Consider the following 18,196-nt stretch of genomic DNA (forward strand, 5'->3'; position numbering starts at 1 on the left):
GACTTAGACTAAATGGAATTCTCAGCAACTCTCTCATTGAGGAATTAAAATTACTGGAATCAAAGTATATGTGAAGCATCAGGATCAGGTGAAGCATCAGTCTGATTGGATCACACAGACAACAGATCATGCAAGATCAAGATCTAGCAAACTTACGTTGGTTCTGCACTCTGCCAAATGCAGTTAATTTTTTCACTCAAGAGAAATATAATGCCACTAATTAATATGACCAGAGTTGGAACTGCTACTGCTGTTGCTCGTGGGCTTTAAAGAAATATACAGGGTGGTCATGTGCAACCGACCATGGTAAATTTTGTGTAAGTTTGGCAGTTGCAGTAATAGCATTGACCCATTATCTATTTAAATAGTAACCTGTAAGATTGCGTCGAATTCAGAAACAGTGCATCGTGAAGCAAGCAAAGGATTCAGCCATACCTAGTGTCATAGTTTAGACTTTGCAAGCCTGACGTAGAGATCCTGCCCACCGTCGACGAACAGCGTGTCCACCAGGTCAAGGAACCACTGGATGCACCCCTCCAACGCGCAGCAGGCCAAATTCGCCTCAAGAGAAACGCCGCCGCCCGTTCTTGAAGACCCGGCCCTATCGTGGCAGAGCAGCAGAACAGGACACGAATCGAGAATCAGCATGCCGGAGGGGGAGAAAAAAAAAGAAAGGAGCGCAATCGAGAATCACCTGGCCCGAGGGAGGAGGAGGGGATGGACGATCCACCGGCTCACCTCTCCGCTAGGCACCTCGCCGCTGCTCCTCGCAGTCTCCCCGTAGATCTAGCAAGAAGATGAACAGAGGTGAACTAGTGAGGAAAAGGAGGAGGATTAGGGAAGGGTGATGCAGAGGAGATGGAGGACCGGAGGAGGAGAACCTAGATCTGGATCTGAATCCCTCGAGGACTGGAGGAGGAGGGTGGAGGTGGCGGAGCGGAGCGGAGCTTCCCTGCGGCGGCGACAACGAAGGACTCGCGACTCGCGAGGAGTCACGAGACTCGCGGTCACCCAGGCTGGGTAAGACCCACTCACAACCCGCACCCAAACCGCAGTTACTAAAACCCAACTCGCCCCAACCTGTTAGCTCTCAGAACCCATTCCAACCCATACCAATAAGACCCACCTCTATACCCGACCCAAAAAACCCAAAAGCACCCGACCCACTAGCAGGGCTACTTCTATGGTGTTAACTTTATCATAAAGATTTATTGCACAATCTTTTAACGCACAAGTTCATCATATAACTTTTGAGTACAATTCTCGATATACTTTTTTCTACAACTTCTATAAGAATTTATCAAGAGAACTTAGGCACATGATAGATAGAAAAAAGGTAAAAAAAGAAAGAATCTGAAAAGAAAAAGGAAATGATAGCACAGTTATTTATGGAATGGAATGATAAAAGGTATAATAAATGAAAAGAGAAACACCTTAATGTCACGACTCATGTGAGTGCGTGGAGTCTGATGGTCACGTGGAGTCCGGACTCCGAAGAGTCCGGACTCCGAAGAGTACGGAGACAGCTCGTCGCGCGCCAGGAAGCGTCGTGACGCGCGATTGTAGAATTAGATTCCTGGTGCTGTGGTAGTATAGGGCCAAGATATTTGGCTCCGTTCTGCAACCCTGAAAAGAATAAGCATATCACCATTTTCAGAACGTGCAACTAAGAAACATATCACCACTTTGAGAACGTGATCACAACTAAGTTGACATTGAGAACCAAAGTTGCAGATGATACTATTATCTTTATGGATCATAATTTCAATGAAGCCAGGAACATAAAACTCATATTGACTATCTTTGAGCAGTTATCTGGCCTCAAAATAAATTACCATAAGAGTGAACTCTTCTGCTTTGGTGAAGCGAAGGAGGTCGAATATGACTACATGGACATTTTTGGATGTCAGGTGGCGGAAACTCCTCTCACTTATTTGGGAATACCGTTACACTATAAGAGATTAAGTAATAAAGACTGGAAGATCATAGAAGATGGGTTTGAACGTAAACTGAGTACTTGGAAAGGCAAGTTGCTTTCCTATGATGGCTGGCTTACTCTCATAAACTCAGTTTTAAGCAACCTATCTGTTTATATGCTTTCCTTCTTTGAAATCCCTGAACAAGTTCTCAAAAAACTAATTTTTTATAGATCTAGATTCCTCTGGCAAGGGAATGGTCACAAAAGAAAATATAGATTATCCAAATGGGATATATTATGTAGATCAAAAGAACAAGGTGGTATGGGAATTATGGATTTAAAAGTCCAAAACAAATGCCTTTTAAGTAAATGGTTGTTCAAACTTACTAATGAAGATGGCATTTGGCAACAAATACTCAGGAATAAATACCTTAAATCCAATACACTCACCTAGGTTGAGAAAAAATCTGGTGATTCACAGTTTTGGTCAGGGATTATGTCAGTAAAACAAGATTTTCTTAAATGGATGACGTTTAAGGTACAGAATGGGAAACAAACCAGATTCTGGGAAGACATATGGTTGGGGAACTCAGCCCTTAAAGATCAATATCCCAATTTGTTCAATCTGTTTCATCGCAAACATGCTACAGTTCATACTATACTTAATGAAGACCCTTTGAATGTCTCGTTTAGGAGACATCTTACGAGAAATAACCTGAGGGACTGGATGGATTTGGGACATCGCATTGCTAACATTCAGCTGGGAGATAATAAGGACACTGGAATCTGGCAACTTCACAAAAGTGGCCAATTTTCAGTTCGTTCTATGTACTCAGCTCTATTAGATGTTCGAATTCTACCCATAAACAAGCCTATATGGAAATTGAAAATTCCTTTAAAAGTAAAATATTTATTTGGCTACTCCAACGTGGGGTTATCCTAACAAAGGATAATTTAGCCAAGCGTAATTGGAAGGGGAGCAAACAATGTTGATTTTGCATGAATGACGAAACAATTGTGCATCTCTTCTTCGGGTGTCATATGGATAGGTTACTTTGGAGGATAATTTTCATCACCTTCGGTCTTACGAAACCTAATAATATTGTGCACTTATTTGGGTCTTGGCTGCAGGGTTTCATGTGGGAAAAGAAAAAAGTTATGTTCACATGCTTATGTGCGCTTCTCTGGTCAATCTGGTTATCCAGAAATGATGTAGTTTTTCATAATACTAAAAAATAAATTGTTCTCCGGATCATTTTCAGGCCCACTTATCTTATCAAGAAATTGGCGATTTTGCAAAAGGAGGAGGATAGAGGCTTGATCGCAGATGCATGCCGCGCCTTGGAAGTGACGGCGATGGACATTTTTGCGCGGAACAGGTGGCAGTTTAGTAATAGGCTTTGTGGCTTATAATTTGCTTCCTGTTTATCTCTCAAAGTTTGTAATAAGCGCCGGATACATCACTTTGATATAGAGGCTGAAATATTGTTCAATATTCCTTTATCTAAAAAAAAGGAATAAGCATTCACAAGCACACATAAGTTCCAAAGCACATAAATAGATGATCAGCTACTAAAAGCACGTATCAGTTCCTTTTGGACCGTCTCCTACAACTGCCAAGGGCATCAATGCCTAGCTAGCGTGTGATGAGCAAGAGGGCGGCTGAAAGCATCTAGGCCCGTGGATACTAAATGGTAAGTTTTGGTGATTAGTGACAATATTTGTGACTAACGTGTGTTTTGAAGGAATGATCGTTAATCCGTTTAAGTCGCAAATAAAAGGAGACCCCTCAAAATTAACTTTCAACGACACTGACTCAAATCATCAAGGTTAAGGACCTTTCTAGACTCAAGTGTCACAAGAAGATGAAGGACACTTGATTTAGTATAGATTTTATAGTTTCTAGTTTGTGACCATACTATAAAGGGGGGTTCGAAGTTAGTAGCTTGACCATTCCATGAGTTGGCCTTAGATTTCATGCACACTTGCTCAAGATCAGCTCAACACCTGCTATGAAACTCAGAAAGTCACTTGGAAGCAGAAACAATCGAAGTTCAAATCAAATCCAAGTCAGAAAATAGAAAAAAGGAAAAGACAATGAGTTAGGATAATCCGACCACCCTATGGTCGGACTATCCGACCAAAGAACTCAGTTGATCCGATGCCATGGAATAAGGTTCGGACAAATGGCCAGACTATTCTTCAGAGAGGCTGTTTCGTAGGGCTGAAAATTTCCTTCAAGACCGGATAATCCGACGCCAGGAAATCAACCGTCGGACTAACGGTCGGATCATTCTCCATAGAGCCTGTTTTCTTTGTTGAGAATTTCTCTTCAGGTTCGGATAATCCGACACGTGGCTCTTGTAGAATCGGAATAATCAGCAGGGGCAATGATCACGTTATTTGGAATTCAAATTTGCCCATTGAGCCGGATGATCCGACGCAGTATTTATAAAGGTTCGGGCTAACAAGTCGGATAAATGACATCAGCAGGAAGTTTAAAAAACAACGGCTACCGTGGAAAAGTTAGTGGGGTCGGATGATCCAACGCCTTTGTCAAGATAGGGTCGGATTATCCAACACCTTCTAACTTTTTCTAGAAAAGTTAGCAATGGCTACTAGGTGATCTCTAACCTATATAAGGGGTACCTCGGGTCATTTGAGCTGCCTTTTGAACCCTTGAACACCTGAGGCCACCCTTGTACTGAGAGAAGACATCCAAACCTTGAGATCAACCAAATTTATCAAGAATTCAATCCTTGGAAGAGTGCAAGTGTGCTAGAGCTTTAGGGCCGACTTAGTGATGGTAAAGTGAAAGCTTAGGACTTATTACTCTTGGTGTTTGACGGCACCTAGACGGTCTTGGTGATCGGAGGCTCTTGGTGAGCTCTTGGAGTTTGTGGGAGCTCCAAGAAGAAGAAATTGTACACGGTTTGAAGCTCGCTGTTTCGGGGATGGAGAAGGGGTATTCTTTGTGATCACTTACTCTTCGTGATGCAAGGGAGCTCAACCCTTTGTGGGTGCTCCAACGTGGATTAGGAGGGAGCGTCAACTTCTCGATACCATGGGAAAAAATTCGGTTGTCTCTTGTCCATTCTCTTTTACATTCAAGCAATTTACTTAAGTTGTTTCAGTTTCTTGCTTTTTACTTGTTTGTTTGGAACTAGAACTTGCTCTTGATAGTTTGCTTCATTTGGGCTAGCCTTTGCTTGTTTAGTGTGCTCAATTAGGATGATGGCTATGTTAGTGTGCTTACCTACCTAGAATCATCATGTTAGTGTGCTCTAGATCCTAAGTCTTTGAACTATAGGCTTGGGCAACACTAGAGATAGGTTAAGGACGGTTAGAAATCGAAAAAGTACCAATTCAACCCCTCTTTTTGGGCCACGATCCTTTCAGCTGCGTCGACGAAGCGTAGGCTGAGTAGCACTAGGAGCATCCTGTAGCTGCGAAGTTCCAATCCTAAAAACTGATGTGTGCTGAAAGTGGCGGTAAGTGAAGAGATGGGCGCGGCCGACTGATCTGCGCTTCTGTGGGAACGATGATGTTGCTGCAGTGGAGCTGCGGAGGCCCTCGACCGGTGAGACATGGCCGGCGGCACTGCAACGTCCGTCTTTTGTGTAAAGCTTAATAACAGAAGGCCATGGTTGGTGCCGATGCCGTAAACTGTAACGCACGTTCTTATCTGTGTTAGTGAAAGACGGGGCTTGCCCCTAAAACTCTAAAAAAAATTCGAGGACCTCTGCGACTTTCAGAATAAAAGAACATGTGCAAAGTTTAATAGAACTAGACCCCTTTGTGTCTAACCCCAAATCACGAGGCAATATATAGTGAAACGGCGAGAACACATGTCCATATTTTTCATCATAATCAGGAATGAGATTCTGCACCCAATCCGTACAACGAGAAGGCCAAATTCTCTATTACAGTAAACTTTTCAGAGACGGTTGAAATTGATTTTCATATGCGGGCAAAACCAACCACCTCTGAGCAAACATCACTATTAATGATGCATTTTCAGAAGCGATTTGTGCCCACCTCTGTTAATAGAGTAGAAAAAAATAAAGAAAACCAGCCCACTGAATCCATCAGACCCGCCGAGCCCATCGCACGCTACGGCCGCCGTCGCCGCGCGTGCTGAGTCAGCCGCCGCCACATCCGCGCCGCCACCGCTGCCTACCGCGACCGCTGCCGACCCGTGTCCTCACCCCCCCCCCCCCCCCGCCCCGCTCCATGGCCACTCCACACTAGTATCCTGCGCGCAGCGGTCGGATCTCGCCACAGCCGGCCCGCCCTCGCCCTCAGCCGCCCGCGCCGCCGCCGCTCCGGTCGCCCTCGACTGCGGCCACGCCGGATCCGGCCGCCGGCCGCCACGATGGCCACACGCGGGGGAGAGAGAGAGAGGGAGGGAGGGAATGCGGGAGAGAGAGCTAGCGTGTGGGAGGGAGAGAGAGGATGGAAGTGTTTGGGTTAGGGTTTATTATATACTGCTCTCAGCAATCGGGCTCAATTGGATTTCGATTGGGCCGGTCTATTAACTGAGGCAGACACTTATAGCGTGTTCGCCTTTGAAATAGGAGTATTAACAAAGGCGGTCACTTTTACGCTGACCGCCTCTGTTAATCGATTTTGCGTGGCGGTTTTTCTAACCGCCTCAGTTAATAAGATATGATCATATCTGTTAATACTAGGCATTAACAGAGGCTGTTGTTTTCTATGCCTGCCTCATAGCTCCTAAAAAAATATCGCTATTAATCAGTTTTTGTAGTAGTGATTTGCAAAAAAAAAAGGAGCATTCTTCTCTCAAAAGTTATGGATCATCGCAAGTGAAATTAGACTATGTTTCCCCTTTTCTTGATGAAATAAGCGCCACACATTTTCCATGCCACAAGCATATGCATGTCTCAATCAATCCTGAAAACTACCAACAGAAACTAAAGATGCATCATCTACAACCATTATCAGTAGCATTTACTGAACCGATTCCAATAATAAAATCCTAACCAATTTCAAATCCCTAGCACTTAGCTCCAATTTAGATTTGCACAAATGTGGGCAATACAATCAATTTCACTGGTCAAAAATGTGGGAGGAGAGGGAGTTCACCTTGACAACGCGGATCTGAAGCTTCCCTTCTTCGATCTGGCCAGATTTTGGCCAGATTTGGCCGGATTGGGAGGGGGGTGCGGTGTGGGAGAGAGAGGGACCGAGCGATCCCTGTCTAGGGGAGGGGAACAGAGAGGGAAAGGAAAAGGCCGTGGGTGCGGGAGTAATATCCCAGAGCACGGCGCCATGCCAGTTAGCGTCGTGCTCCAATAGCACGGCACCAAATGCAGTGGCGTCGTTGGATAACAGCATGGCACCATGACCTTTGGCGCTGTGCTATTAAACCCACACCACGTCGGCATCGCCATGAGTCATGGCGCCGACCCCCGAGGTCCAAAAACACAATTTGTTTCTCTAAGAGTCTAAATATAATTTTTTTGCAAAAAAGTCCAAAATGCAAAATGTACAACCATCGAACCTCTATCACCCACCACTACTACGGTTCAAACCGGCGGTGATGGAATATTAGCAATAGCATATATATTGAACAAGTACGAGAGGTCCTAGATATTACAATATATACTCCCTCCGTCCCAAAATACTAGTCATCGTGGAAAATTCCAGACAGATTAGTGGGGGAGAAAAATGACCATGCAACCCCTACCGGTTGGAGGAGATCCCAAGCCGAAATCAATCAGTGCCAAGATATCTGCATGGCTGCATGCAGCTGCCGGCATCGGTTATTTGTTTTTTTGGCGCTGATTCGCGCTTTTATTTAGTGCCATGCACTGCATGGCTGCATGCAGCTGCCGATTATTGGATAGCGGTAGTTGGAAAGGAGAAGAGGTGCGACGGAAATCACAGGGCTGTGGGGATGGATTCGCTATCGGTTGTGGGCCATAGTAGTGTCTAAAAGGTGGGATGATAAGTTTTATGGGACAAAATTTGAATGCCAGGATGACTAGTATTTTGGGACGAAGGGAGTAGTTAGATTGCAATACACGTGATTTTTATAGTACATGCATTGAAAATCTTACAATAGCAAGAGGTCATGTGTTGATGGCTAACCACACTATGACGTTCCCTGCACTACAAGTGGAAACACTTGCACATCTGAGAATCCCCATAGAGAAGAGGCTCCCCAGTCCCCAGCCGCCGCCTTGAGACTATGCAGCCAGAAGTACAAGTTGTACTGTGAGACGACTAGAGCGAAGAAGGTTCCGCGCGTGGACCAGAGGATATATTTTTACAAATAGTAATTTCATAGCTATATATTTAGCACAATTTTCATATAAATGTGTCATAGTTCTGAGCATTAATTAGACTCCCTTCGGGCAAATTATCTAATAAAAATTAAATAAAACCTCTTCATAAATTGGCGACTTTCCCAAGTTGCGACCAACAAGCCGCAAAGATGGGAAAAAAGAGAGCACGAGTTGCACAGGCGACGTGGACGTAGGTTGGCTATATAAAAGGAGCCCCAGGGTGCCATCCAGGAACAGCGTCTCCACTGCGCCCAGCAGCTCGTAGCAAAGGACGGCGAGACCGTCGTACAAAGGTGGTTCCATACCTGTACGGCACTTGCAAACGAGCAAGACACGCCGGCGGCAACAGCAAAGATGGCTCACGCCGGCGCCGGAGGTGGTGGCATCGAGATTGTGCCGCACAGCAGCGACCTGGAGCTGGACCTGCCGCCGGGGAACTCGCTGCGGCAGGACTCGCTCTACCGCGACGCCACGAGGCCGGCGCATCATCACGCCGGCCACCATGGACAGGTACGCACATACTAGCTACAGATGCCTGGATTATTGGCTTGATCAGTTTGAGTTTTGATGATGCATGGATCCATGAGCTAGGCGGATCGGATGATCGAGCAGCTATAGCTTAATGTTCTCATCAATATATAGCAACTAGATCGGATTTCCTGTGATCGATCTTCCTAATAGTGATGCCCCTGCCTGTGTGCAGGAGAGCTGGGCTCGGACGCTGCGGCTGGCGTTCCAGTGCGTGGGCATCATGTACGCCGACCTCGGCACCTCGCCGCTGTACGTGTACTCGAACACCTTCAAGAAAGGCGTCGGGCATCCGGACGACGTCCTCGGCGTCCTCTCCATCATCATCTACAGCTTCATCCTCTTCACCATGGTCAAGATCGTCTTCATCGCGCTCTACGCCAACGACGAGGGTGACGGTGCGTTCGTGCGGCGATCGCTAGCTGCTTCGGCGTCCCCCTCTTCTTCTAGTAGTAGCCAGGAGAGAGTTGCAGAAGTTTGACACGGACCTGCGTGTTTTGGTTTCATTTTTTCTTCAGGTGGAACGTTCGCTCTCTACTCGTTGATCTCGCGGTACGCCAAGATCTGCCTGATCCCAAACCAACAGGCCGAGGACGAGCTCGTGCTGAGGTACAAGCATCACCCCAAGCCATCGGCGACGCTGAGGAGAGCTCAGTGGATGAAGAACCTGCTGGAGACGAGCAAGGCGGCAAAGATCTCGCTCTTCTTCCTCACCATCCTCGCGACCGCGCTGGCCATCAGCGACTGCATGCTGAACCCTCCAATCTCCGGTAACAGATTGCTGCATAAAGAGTTGAAAGACACGCTTACGAAACAAAAGCGTATTTGTTGTATCTTTGGTGACTCACATGCATGTTTATTTCAATGTGTACGTGTTTATTTCAGTTCTGGCGGCAGTCAACGGTCTGAAGTTGAGAGCACCTCATCTCACAAAAGGTAATGCTAGCAAAAGTTATAATATGTAGAGAAAGAAAATCCTAGCTGCAAAAAAAAGAAACAATAAACAAGAAGGAAAAGTCATATAGTAGAATTAATGCGTAATTTGTTTGCTTAGTCAAGTGGCCTAGTTAAGTTGCTTGCTGCAAAATTGTCATCCTTGTACGTATGCATATGTATCGTCTTGCGTCACCAATTTCAGTGCTTAAATATTACTTCTCTTTGGAGGAAAAATCTAATGCTGACTTATTGAATTGGTCAAGCAAACTAGTCCACAAGATTGCAGATTGCATGTTATCAAAAAATTCTTTGTTCTTTAAATTGAAGATGGACCCAGTATCGATTTATAGTTCATAAGACTATCAAAATCAACTGGAGGAAGGCTAAGGAAAAATACCATACATGATGAGAGCTTGAGTTATTATGATGGTTAAAAGTGCTGAAATTTCAATATAGAATTGGCAATGGTGACGTTTAGCTCATGCTTATTAGAGTACATAATTTCTGATATTATTGTCACTTGTCAACAGATGCCGAGGTGTGGATCACAGTGGGGATTCTGGTGGTTTTCTTCTCGGTCCAGCGCTTTGGGACTGACAAAATTGGTTACACATTTGCACCGGTGGTTACCGTGTGGCTGCTTCTCATCAGCGGTATTGGGATCTACAACCTGATCAAGTATGACATTGGCACCTTGAGGGCTTTCAACCCAAAATATATCGTCGACTATTTCCGAAGGACCAAAAAGAAAGGATGGGTCTCACTAGGCGAAATCCTACTTTGTGTCACAGGTACAAACCTGCCGCATGGCGAAAACAAGCCATAAACCTTGCTTATTAGTTTGCCATTTTACTAAAAGGCAATATAATACTCGGGGCATCCAGCCCAAAAGCTCTCAAGAATCTCTGCTTTGCTGCTGAAACACATGTGCATGTTCATTTTTGGCACTAGCATCTTACGATTACTAATTGGAGGCTCCTTTGAAGCCTTCACGTGAAGCTACCTAGGATCCTAAGTAGACACTCAAAAAAATAGAGAAGTTCTAGAAATTCTCACAAAAATCAGAAACATCTAGCCATCCATCTGCCTACTCTAGTCAAAATAGTAATTGGATCTGTTATCTTTTCTAATAAATTACCCACATCTGTCATTAGAAAATAGGCTAAAGTAACCCCTAAACATGTATTACCCACCTCTGCTATTATAAAAATTCTAAAGTAATCCCCTAATCTTCATGTAAATTACCCATCTATGCCATTAAAACAATAATGCAAAATGACCCTAAATTTATTTATAAATTATCCAATTATGTCATCATTAAGTAACCTCTAAATCTAAATTATATAATTATAATAAAATATTAAAGTATATCAATATAAAATTCTAAATTATTATTTCTATCATTATTATAAAAATTCTAAATCCATGTACTATGAAGAGATATGAACACTAATTCGTAAATATATAGTTCAATTAACTATATATATCAAATACACCTATAGGTGTGGTGTAAAATGAAATCTATTGCAACTATATTATGATAAATATATATTTTATATGTGTTAGAATATTTAATAGATGCGAGTGCATGAGATAAATAATTATAGTTATTAGTTGTATGATTTATTTTTAAAATAACTCTAATTAGTCCGTGCAGGAGCACAAGTTGATAGGTTAGTATATATAACCAAAGTCTAAGCCTCCTTCTGTAATAAGTTTCAAACTGCACGTCTAATATTCCACAAACCAATAATCCATCAGTACGTCTGATGAAACCAACCAGCGCGGCATGAGCAAGCAACTTGTGACAGATAAATGTTTGTACATGAACTGCATTCATGGCCCCCATATATCCAACTATGAAATTAAAATATGTTAAATATTTGGAAACAATTTGGAAAGAACATAACACTAGTAGAAAACAAGCCAAAAGCAAGACATAGGTACCAGGTGGTGTTATTACCCGGTACTAATCCTTTGGTACTGGGTGGTTTTACCAATCGATACATATGTCTAGCCTTTGGTACCGGGTGGTGTTACTATGGCTGGGTAGAAAACCCGATACCCGAACCCGAAAAACCCGAGCCCGAACCCGAAAAGTCCGAACCCGAAAAACCCGAACCCTAATTCGGGTTCCAACCCACGGTACCCGAAATTAATACGGGTAGTTCGGGTATTGGGCCACGGTACCCGAAATACCCGAACAACCCGAAATGATTTGTTTTTTCATCTATGATTTGATTTGTGTGCTTCAAAACTATGTTTATTAATTGTGATATGTGAAGTGTGAACTGTCACGGTTTGGACGTGTGAAGTGTTAGTTAATTTCGTTTGAACTGTCAGTTTGGACGTGTGAACTGGATGTATGGTTGGGTGTATTTGATTTGATTTTATACTGCATATGTGGAGTTCCAGAATTTCGGGTAATTCGGGTAAAACCCGAACCCGAACCCGAATTTTCGGGTACCCGAATTTTCGGGTTCTTCTTTTTCCCAACTGATTTCGGGTACCATTTTTGGAAACCCGAAATTCCTAAAACCCGAACTACCCGACCCGAAAATTTCGGGTAACCCGAATGCCCGGCCCTAGGTGTTACCACCTGGTACTAAAGGTGCTCCATGGGTTACTTTAAATGAAAAATATCTCCCTCATAATCACAGTTGATGTATAGATGAGATGGTAAGGGAGCTACGCGATAGTCAAGAGGTCGCGGGTTTGAATCCCAGCCATCGCACACGCGCGTATTCTGCGTGAAAAAATAGCGTGACTTGTGAGAGCCTTTCTGGGTTTAATTTCTTTTTTTGAGGTACGGTTGATTTACCCAGTAGTGAAGGGTGAGACTTTAGTCTCGGTTTCATATTACCGATTTCAAGAATCGGTACCTAAGGCCCTTAGCAACCGGTGCTAATGGACTCTTTTCTCGTAGTGTAATAAAATATTTGGAACATTAATATTCATGATAGGTGCAATATTTTTTAATTTTTGAAACATGTGCTATTCATTGAGTTGGTAGAATTTTTCTTGTGTGACAGGCACAGAAGCTCTTTTTGCTGATCTAGGATACTTCAGCATCAGATCGATCCAGGTACTGAAAATTTTGATCATTTTTGTGTAAAATAAGATAGAATTAGAAGTGTTTGTTATGATGCCAAACAAAAAATATAAGTTGTATGAAAATATATTTTAATTAAGTTATTTTCATCATCTACTTTGACTTGGTAGTTCATTGAGGGGAAAAGTGAGAAACATGATAAAAATGGTAATATGTTGGGTTATTATGCATGCAATGTACAATAGTTTTAGATGATAACCAATTGACCCAACATAGATTATATACCTATAGTACAAATATCGTAATAGTAGAAATAGTGATGAACTTATTGTCTTGTCTTTCAGCTGAGCTCCACCTTTGGTTTATTACCATCGGTATTGCTCACCTATATTGGGCAAGCAGCATACCTCAGGAAACACATGGGCATGGATATATCTAATGCTTTCTTCAATTCAGTTCCAAGTATGTAAGCCACAAAAGTATCCAACTATATATTTCAATTCTTAACTTTCATCACAAAACTAATTAAACTAATGTGCTCTTGTAGGCTCTTTATTTTGGCCAACATTCATCCTTGCACTCATTACAGCAGTAATTGGAAGTCAAGCTATGATCTCGTGTGCCTTTGCAACGATGTCGCATTTACAAGCACTTAATTGTTTCCCACGGGTCAAGATACTTCGTACATCAAAGCATTATTCAGGCCAGATGTACATCCCTGAAGTAAACATCTTCCTTTGCATATCTGCTTGTGTGGTGACACTAAGCTTTAGGACGACTGGTTTCATTGCTAGAGCGCATGGTAAGCATTCTAAAATAAAATATCCTAATCCTACTTTTTCATTACTCCTTACAGAAATGCATGTTTATAAACATTTGATAGATGTAACTTACAATGTGTCCACTATGAATAATCTTTACGCAGAAATTTGTGTGGTCCTTGTGATGATAATCACAACATTGTTGATGACAATAGTGATGCTCCTTGTATGGAAGGTAAACATTTGGTGGATAGTCATCTTCTTCATCGTCTTCATGTCGACAGAGTCCATCTACACAGCTGCAGTTCTATATAAGTTCATCCATGGACCATACTTATCATTAGCAATCTCAGCAGTTCTTATGATGATCATGATTGTTTGGCACTACGTGCATGTCAAGCGTTACAAGTATGAACTTGAGCATACTGTATCACGTAATAAGGTGAAGGATATCCTCGAGCAGCAGGACCTAAAAAGGGTTCCAGGTTTTGGTCTCATCTACACTGAGTTGGTGCAAGGGATACCACCCATATTCCCTCACCTCATTGAGAAAATCCCTACTATTCACTCAGTTATTGTCTTCATCACTGTGAAGCATTTGCCAATTCCACATGTTGATGTCTCAGAGCGCTTCCTATTCCGACAAGTAGAGCCTAAAGAGCTAATGGTGTTCCGTTGTGTGGCACGATACGGGTACCGTGACACGCTCGAAATGGCCAATGGATTTGTTAAGATATTAGTTGAGTACCTCCAATACTATATCAGGGACATTAACCTCTATGGGTTAGGTGAGCCATTAAGGATTAGTGACTATAGTGCTCATATTGATAGCTTTTCCAAGGAGAAGCCCTCAGGACATGCCATCTATGCGGAAGAAATGCTTACACCAATACAGTCCTTCTCAGAGCTCACGATGCATCCAGTGGGTATGAGTAATACCCTAACACATTTACAGGTGATCTATTCCTGCATGAATGGCTCAGTTAATTAAATTTACTCTTATTATCAATTATATCTTCTAATATATATAGTGGTATGCGGTGTGATGATTTAATATCTTTTCATATAACAGACAGGGAAAATGAATGTAGAGGAGATGTTAAGGATTGAAGAAGCCCAAAAGATTATTCAGAGTGAGGTGAACAATGGTGTCATTTATATACTTGGGGAGACTGAAGTGGTAGCCAAGCCTCACTCGAACCTATTAAAGAAGATTGTTGTGAACTATGTGTATAGCTTCCTAAGGAAAAACTCAAGGAATGGAGAGAAGATGCTATCAATTCCACGAGGCCAAGTACTTAAGGTTGGAATTACCTATGAGATCTAAGTGTAATATGTTGAGCTACTATAGTTAGTATGAATGATTACATATGATCCAAATTAGTGATTCAGGAGAGGGGAGGTTGTTTCAACCTTCATGCCTCATATATAAAAGAAATAATACTCACATGATTGTGTACGACTCAAATATTCATGAAATAATTGAACCAAAGCTCTATATGACATGATGAGTCTTTGGCCCAAAGATCTTTTCGAAAAGATCAAAACTTCATCTATGATTTTTGTGAAGTTGAGAAAACCATATGAGAAGTTTAAATTTGAGCTACTTGTATGAGAAAATGATGAGGACATCCTCCACTATTACCCGCTGGAAAAGACATAACCAAAAAGGGTCAAGTGGCCCAGTTGTAGTTGGGCGGCGACCGTGTGAACCTCTAAATAATCCCAAGGTTCAGGTCGTTGGGCCCTAGTGGACTCCTGAGGCTGGATCGGTGCGTCGTATTTTCGGCTGTCGGTGCTAAGATTGCGGGATTCGGGGAATCCGGATCGGTGTGTCGGGCTTTTCATCCAATCCCACCTGGGCCGGATGCATCAGAAAACCCTATGAGAAGTTCAAATTTGAGCTACTTATATGGAAATTGGAACAAAAGATGATTATGGTGTTCACACACATCCTAGGACTCAAATCCCAACAAGAGAAATGCCTTGCAAATAGGAGCCAAAACCAGCCAACAAAAATCCATGAAAATTTTCCAAACTTCAAGAGAATCCAAAAACGAGGGAGGACTCGAGGAGAACATCATGATTTTGTCAAATCCTGGAGGTCTAGATTAAACAAGAAAGATTCATGGTACATGGCTTGGAAGCTGCCCTTCATCTTCCCACTCCTAATGATATCTAGTCTAGAGCTCTAACCTCTAACATATACTCCCTACGTTCTAAATTATTAGTCATTTTAGCTTTTCTAAATATATCGATTTTATGCACCTAGACATGATATATATCTAGATAAATAGCAAAAACTATTCATCTATAAAAGCTAAAATGACTAATAATTTGGGACGGAGGGAGTATATCTTTTGGATCACTAACCAAGCCTAAGTATTGGAAAAATGGAAATAATGAGTTGGTGAGCAGCAGCCCACCCTCTTACTTATAGATGTTTGAACATATCTTATACTACCTACAACTTAACATCACTAAATATTTCCCCCGAAGGAAATAACATTCAGCCAGTAATATTTTTTTTCATCTCCATATATGGATCTGATGCCTTCATGACTTAATTTTACTTTGACGCAAGCCTCGTGATTGTTCCATGTGTCCGTCGAACTCAATCCCCCAGTTCTATGTTGAAATCTAGAAACTGTTTTGCACGCTGCTTTCTTGCAGTATGACTCCTTTTTACTAGCTTAGCCTTCAAAAACTCATGTTAATATAGGAAAAGCATCCAAAAATAAAAAAAATTTATAATTCTAGATTACTTATTTTAGTCAATGTTATTATAGAAACTTCTAGCTTAATAAGATATGCACGCATGATGTGTGACACAATGTAAACCATGTTTACAGGAGCGATGTGAATATTAATTTTCATGTTAAGCACTGTTGGATTGATCTCCAAGACTTGGTCAAGGGACCAAGTCCAACTTCCCCTAATCACGCCCTGATCGGGGGCACTGATCATCATTAAAGTAGTGGGGCCCTTCTGTCAGCGCCACAACTATAAGAACCCTGTTGAGGAGGGCACGCAAACCAACATTTGCTGGTACCTCATCTACGCGGGAATCGGCCCGATCACGAAGGGCGCTGTACAGAGGGATGACCCCTACCACCACCGTCACTGCGCCTCACCGCCGGTCGCCACTGCACTGCACTACAGCGACGATCTTCATCTACACCGACGAGTTTCATCCTCACTTCCACAGCCTATGGTGTCTCTGCTCTCTCCCTCTCCTCTCTCTCTAATTCATGTACTTGAGAACCCCTGTTTTATCCAAAAGTAAAGTAAGTTCCAACTCAATCTACTCGTAGAGATAATAAAGGATATATCAATGGCATCAGAGCCGGTCTAGAGAGTAGATCGAGATGAGAAATTGGATTCGTTCACAAATGGAAAGAACCAGAAAAGAAAGAAAGGACTCGGTTCAATTTGGATCGAGGAACGAATCAAAGAAAAGAACACCGATCTCGTATCGGAAAAGTTGAAGAAACACAGATCCTAACCCTAACCCTAGAAAGAATAAAGAGGCGGCGGGCTCACCTGGATCTCGCCGCAAGCACCACCGTCAGCCGTCGCGGCATGCAAAAAGAACCAGGGGCACCAGCTTGCTGGCGCATCACCGCCATCGCGCGGGAAAAGACCGAACTGCCACGCTCGGAGAACTCTGTCTCGCCGTGCACGCGTGGGATTGAGCACTCCGAGGGGCCGACTCACCGGCGTGCCACCCCTACACGCGGTGCAAGGACCGCCGAGACAAGGGCTCGCCGGCGAACGACGGCCGTCGCGCGGGCTCAGGGCACGGCCGCAAGGCCGCTCGATGGCGACGCGCTCGCGCATAGGCGAGCGCTCACGCCGGCGAGAGGGCCTGCGGTGGCACCGTTTTCCTCCCTCCGGCCGCCATGGGCGGCCACCACTCCTCCGCTCGCCTGCGTGCGGCGGCTGTGAGAGAGAGAAAGGGGAGGGAGAAATGAGAGCTAGGGTTTCAGGGTTTGGTGGCCGCCGGGTTTTTGTTCCCGCGAGATGCGCGGACGCCCGTCCGATGCAGACCGACGGCCAGGATGAGCGAGCGCACTCTTGGGCCATCGAACCAAGCTGTGATGGCACATGCTGGGCCGCACGCAAGGGCTAGCTGGGCTGCCGTGGTGGGCTGCCTCCGGGCCAAAACAGAAGGCACTGATGGGCCGCGCGAGCGCACGTTTGGCCCACGCGCGGAGGTTTTCTGCCGGGCCGAACTAGGCTGCATGCACAGGCCGGGCCAAAGGCCAGGCTCAGGCGCTAGCCACTGTTGCCTGCTGGGCCACTTGCATAGTCAACACAGTTAAAAGTTTTTCTATTTCAGAAGCCGCTTTTTGGGTAAAATTTTGATGATTTTGATTTCTATTCAATGTTACACCAACGTGTATATTGTTTAGAAGAATAAAAGAGTACAGCAATGCTTCTGAATATGGAATTTTCATGTTTCCACTGCAAATTAAAAGTCCTAACCTCTATTTAAATTAGAACCAACGGGACAATTTAAATAGAGGAGAAGAAAGATATTTGGTTTAAAGTTAATTATGATATTGTTATTTTCTGACCAACGTTGATGATAACAATATTATAATTTCATTGAGATTTTAAGTTCAATGTTAATTCTCTAACATTTTTGCATTAAAGTGATCAATTTTTCAGAGAATAGAGAAAGACA

At 43.4% G+C, this 18,196-nt stretch overlaps 1 protein-coding gene and 1 long non-coding RNA gene across 2 annotated transcripts; one reads left to right on the forward strand and one right to left on the reverse strand.

Moving 5' to 3' along the window:
- Window positions 1-453: 453 nt before the first annotated feature.
- Window positions 454-1,030, reverse strand: LOC120688561. Its single transcript, XR_005681168.1, has 3 exons — window positions 882-1,030; window positions 695-786; window positions 454-601 (listed from the first exon to the last, which is right to left on the reverse strand). It is a non-coding gene; the product is annotated as an uncharacterized LOC120688561 (long non-coding RNA).
- A 7,452-nt stretch (window positions 1,031-8,482) lies between these two features.
- On the forward strand, window positions 8,483-15,011 carry LOC120688562 (probable potassium transporter 16). The gene is made up of 10 exons (XM_039970919.1): window positions 8,483-8,739; window positions 8,933-9,155; window positions 9,276-9,527; window positions 9,643-9,693; window positions 10,224-10,484; window positions 12,726-12,778; window positions 13,090-13,207; window positions 13,293-13,547; window positions 13,671-14,461; window positions 14,579-15,011. Exons 1-10 carry the CDS (start codon window positions 8,584-8,586, stop codon window positions 14,831-14,833), a joined length of 2,415 nt encoding a protein of 804 aa, XP_039826853.1. The 5' UTR covers window positions 8,483-8,583; the 3' UTR covers window positions 14,834-15,011.
- The last annotated feature ends 3,185 nt before the right edge of the window (window positions 15,012-18,196 follow it).

Source organism: Panicum virgatum, chromosome 9N, assembly GCF_016808335.1.
Source record: "Panicum virgatum strain AP13 chromosome 9N, P.virgatum_v5, whole genome shotgun sequence".
Classification (NCBI taxonomy): Eukaryota; Viridiplantae; Streptophyta; class Magnoliopsida; order Poales; family Poaceae; genus Panicum; species Panicum virgatum.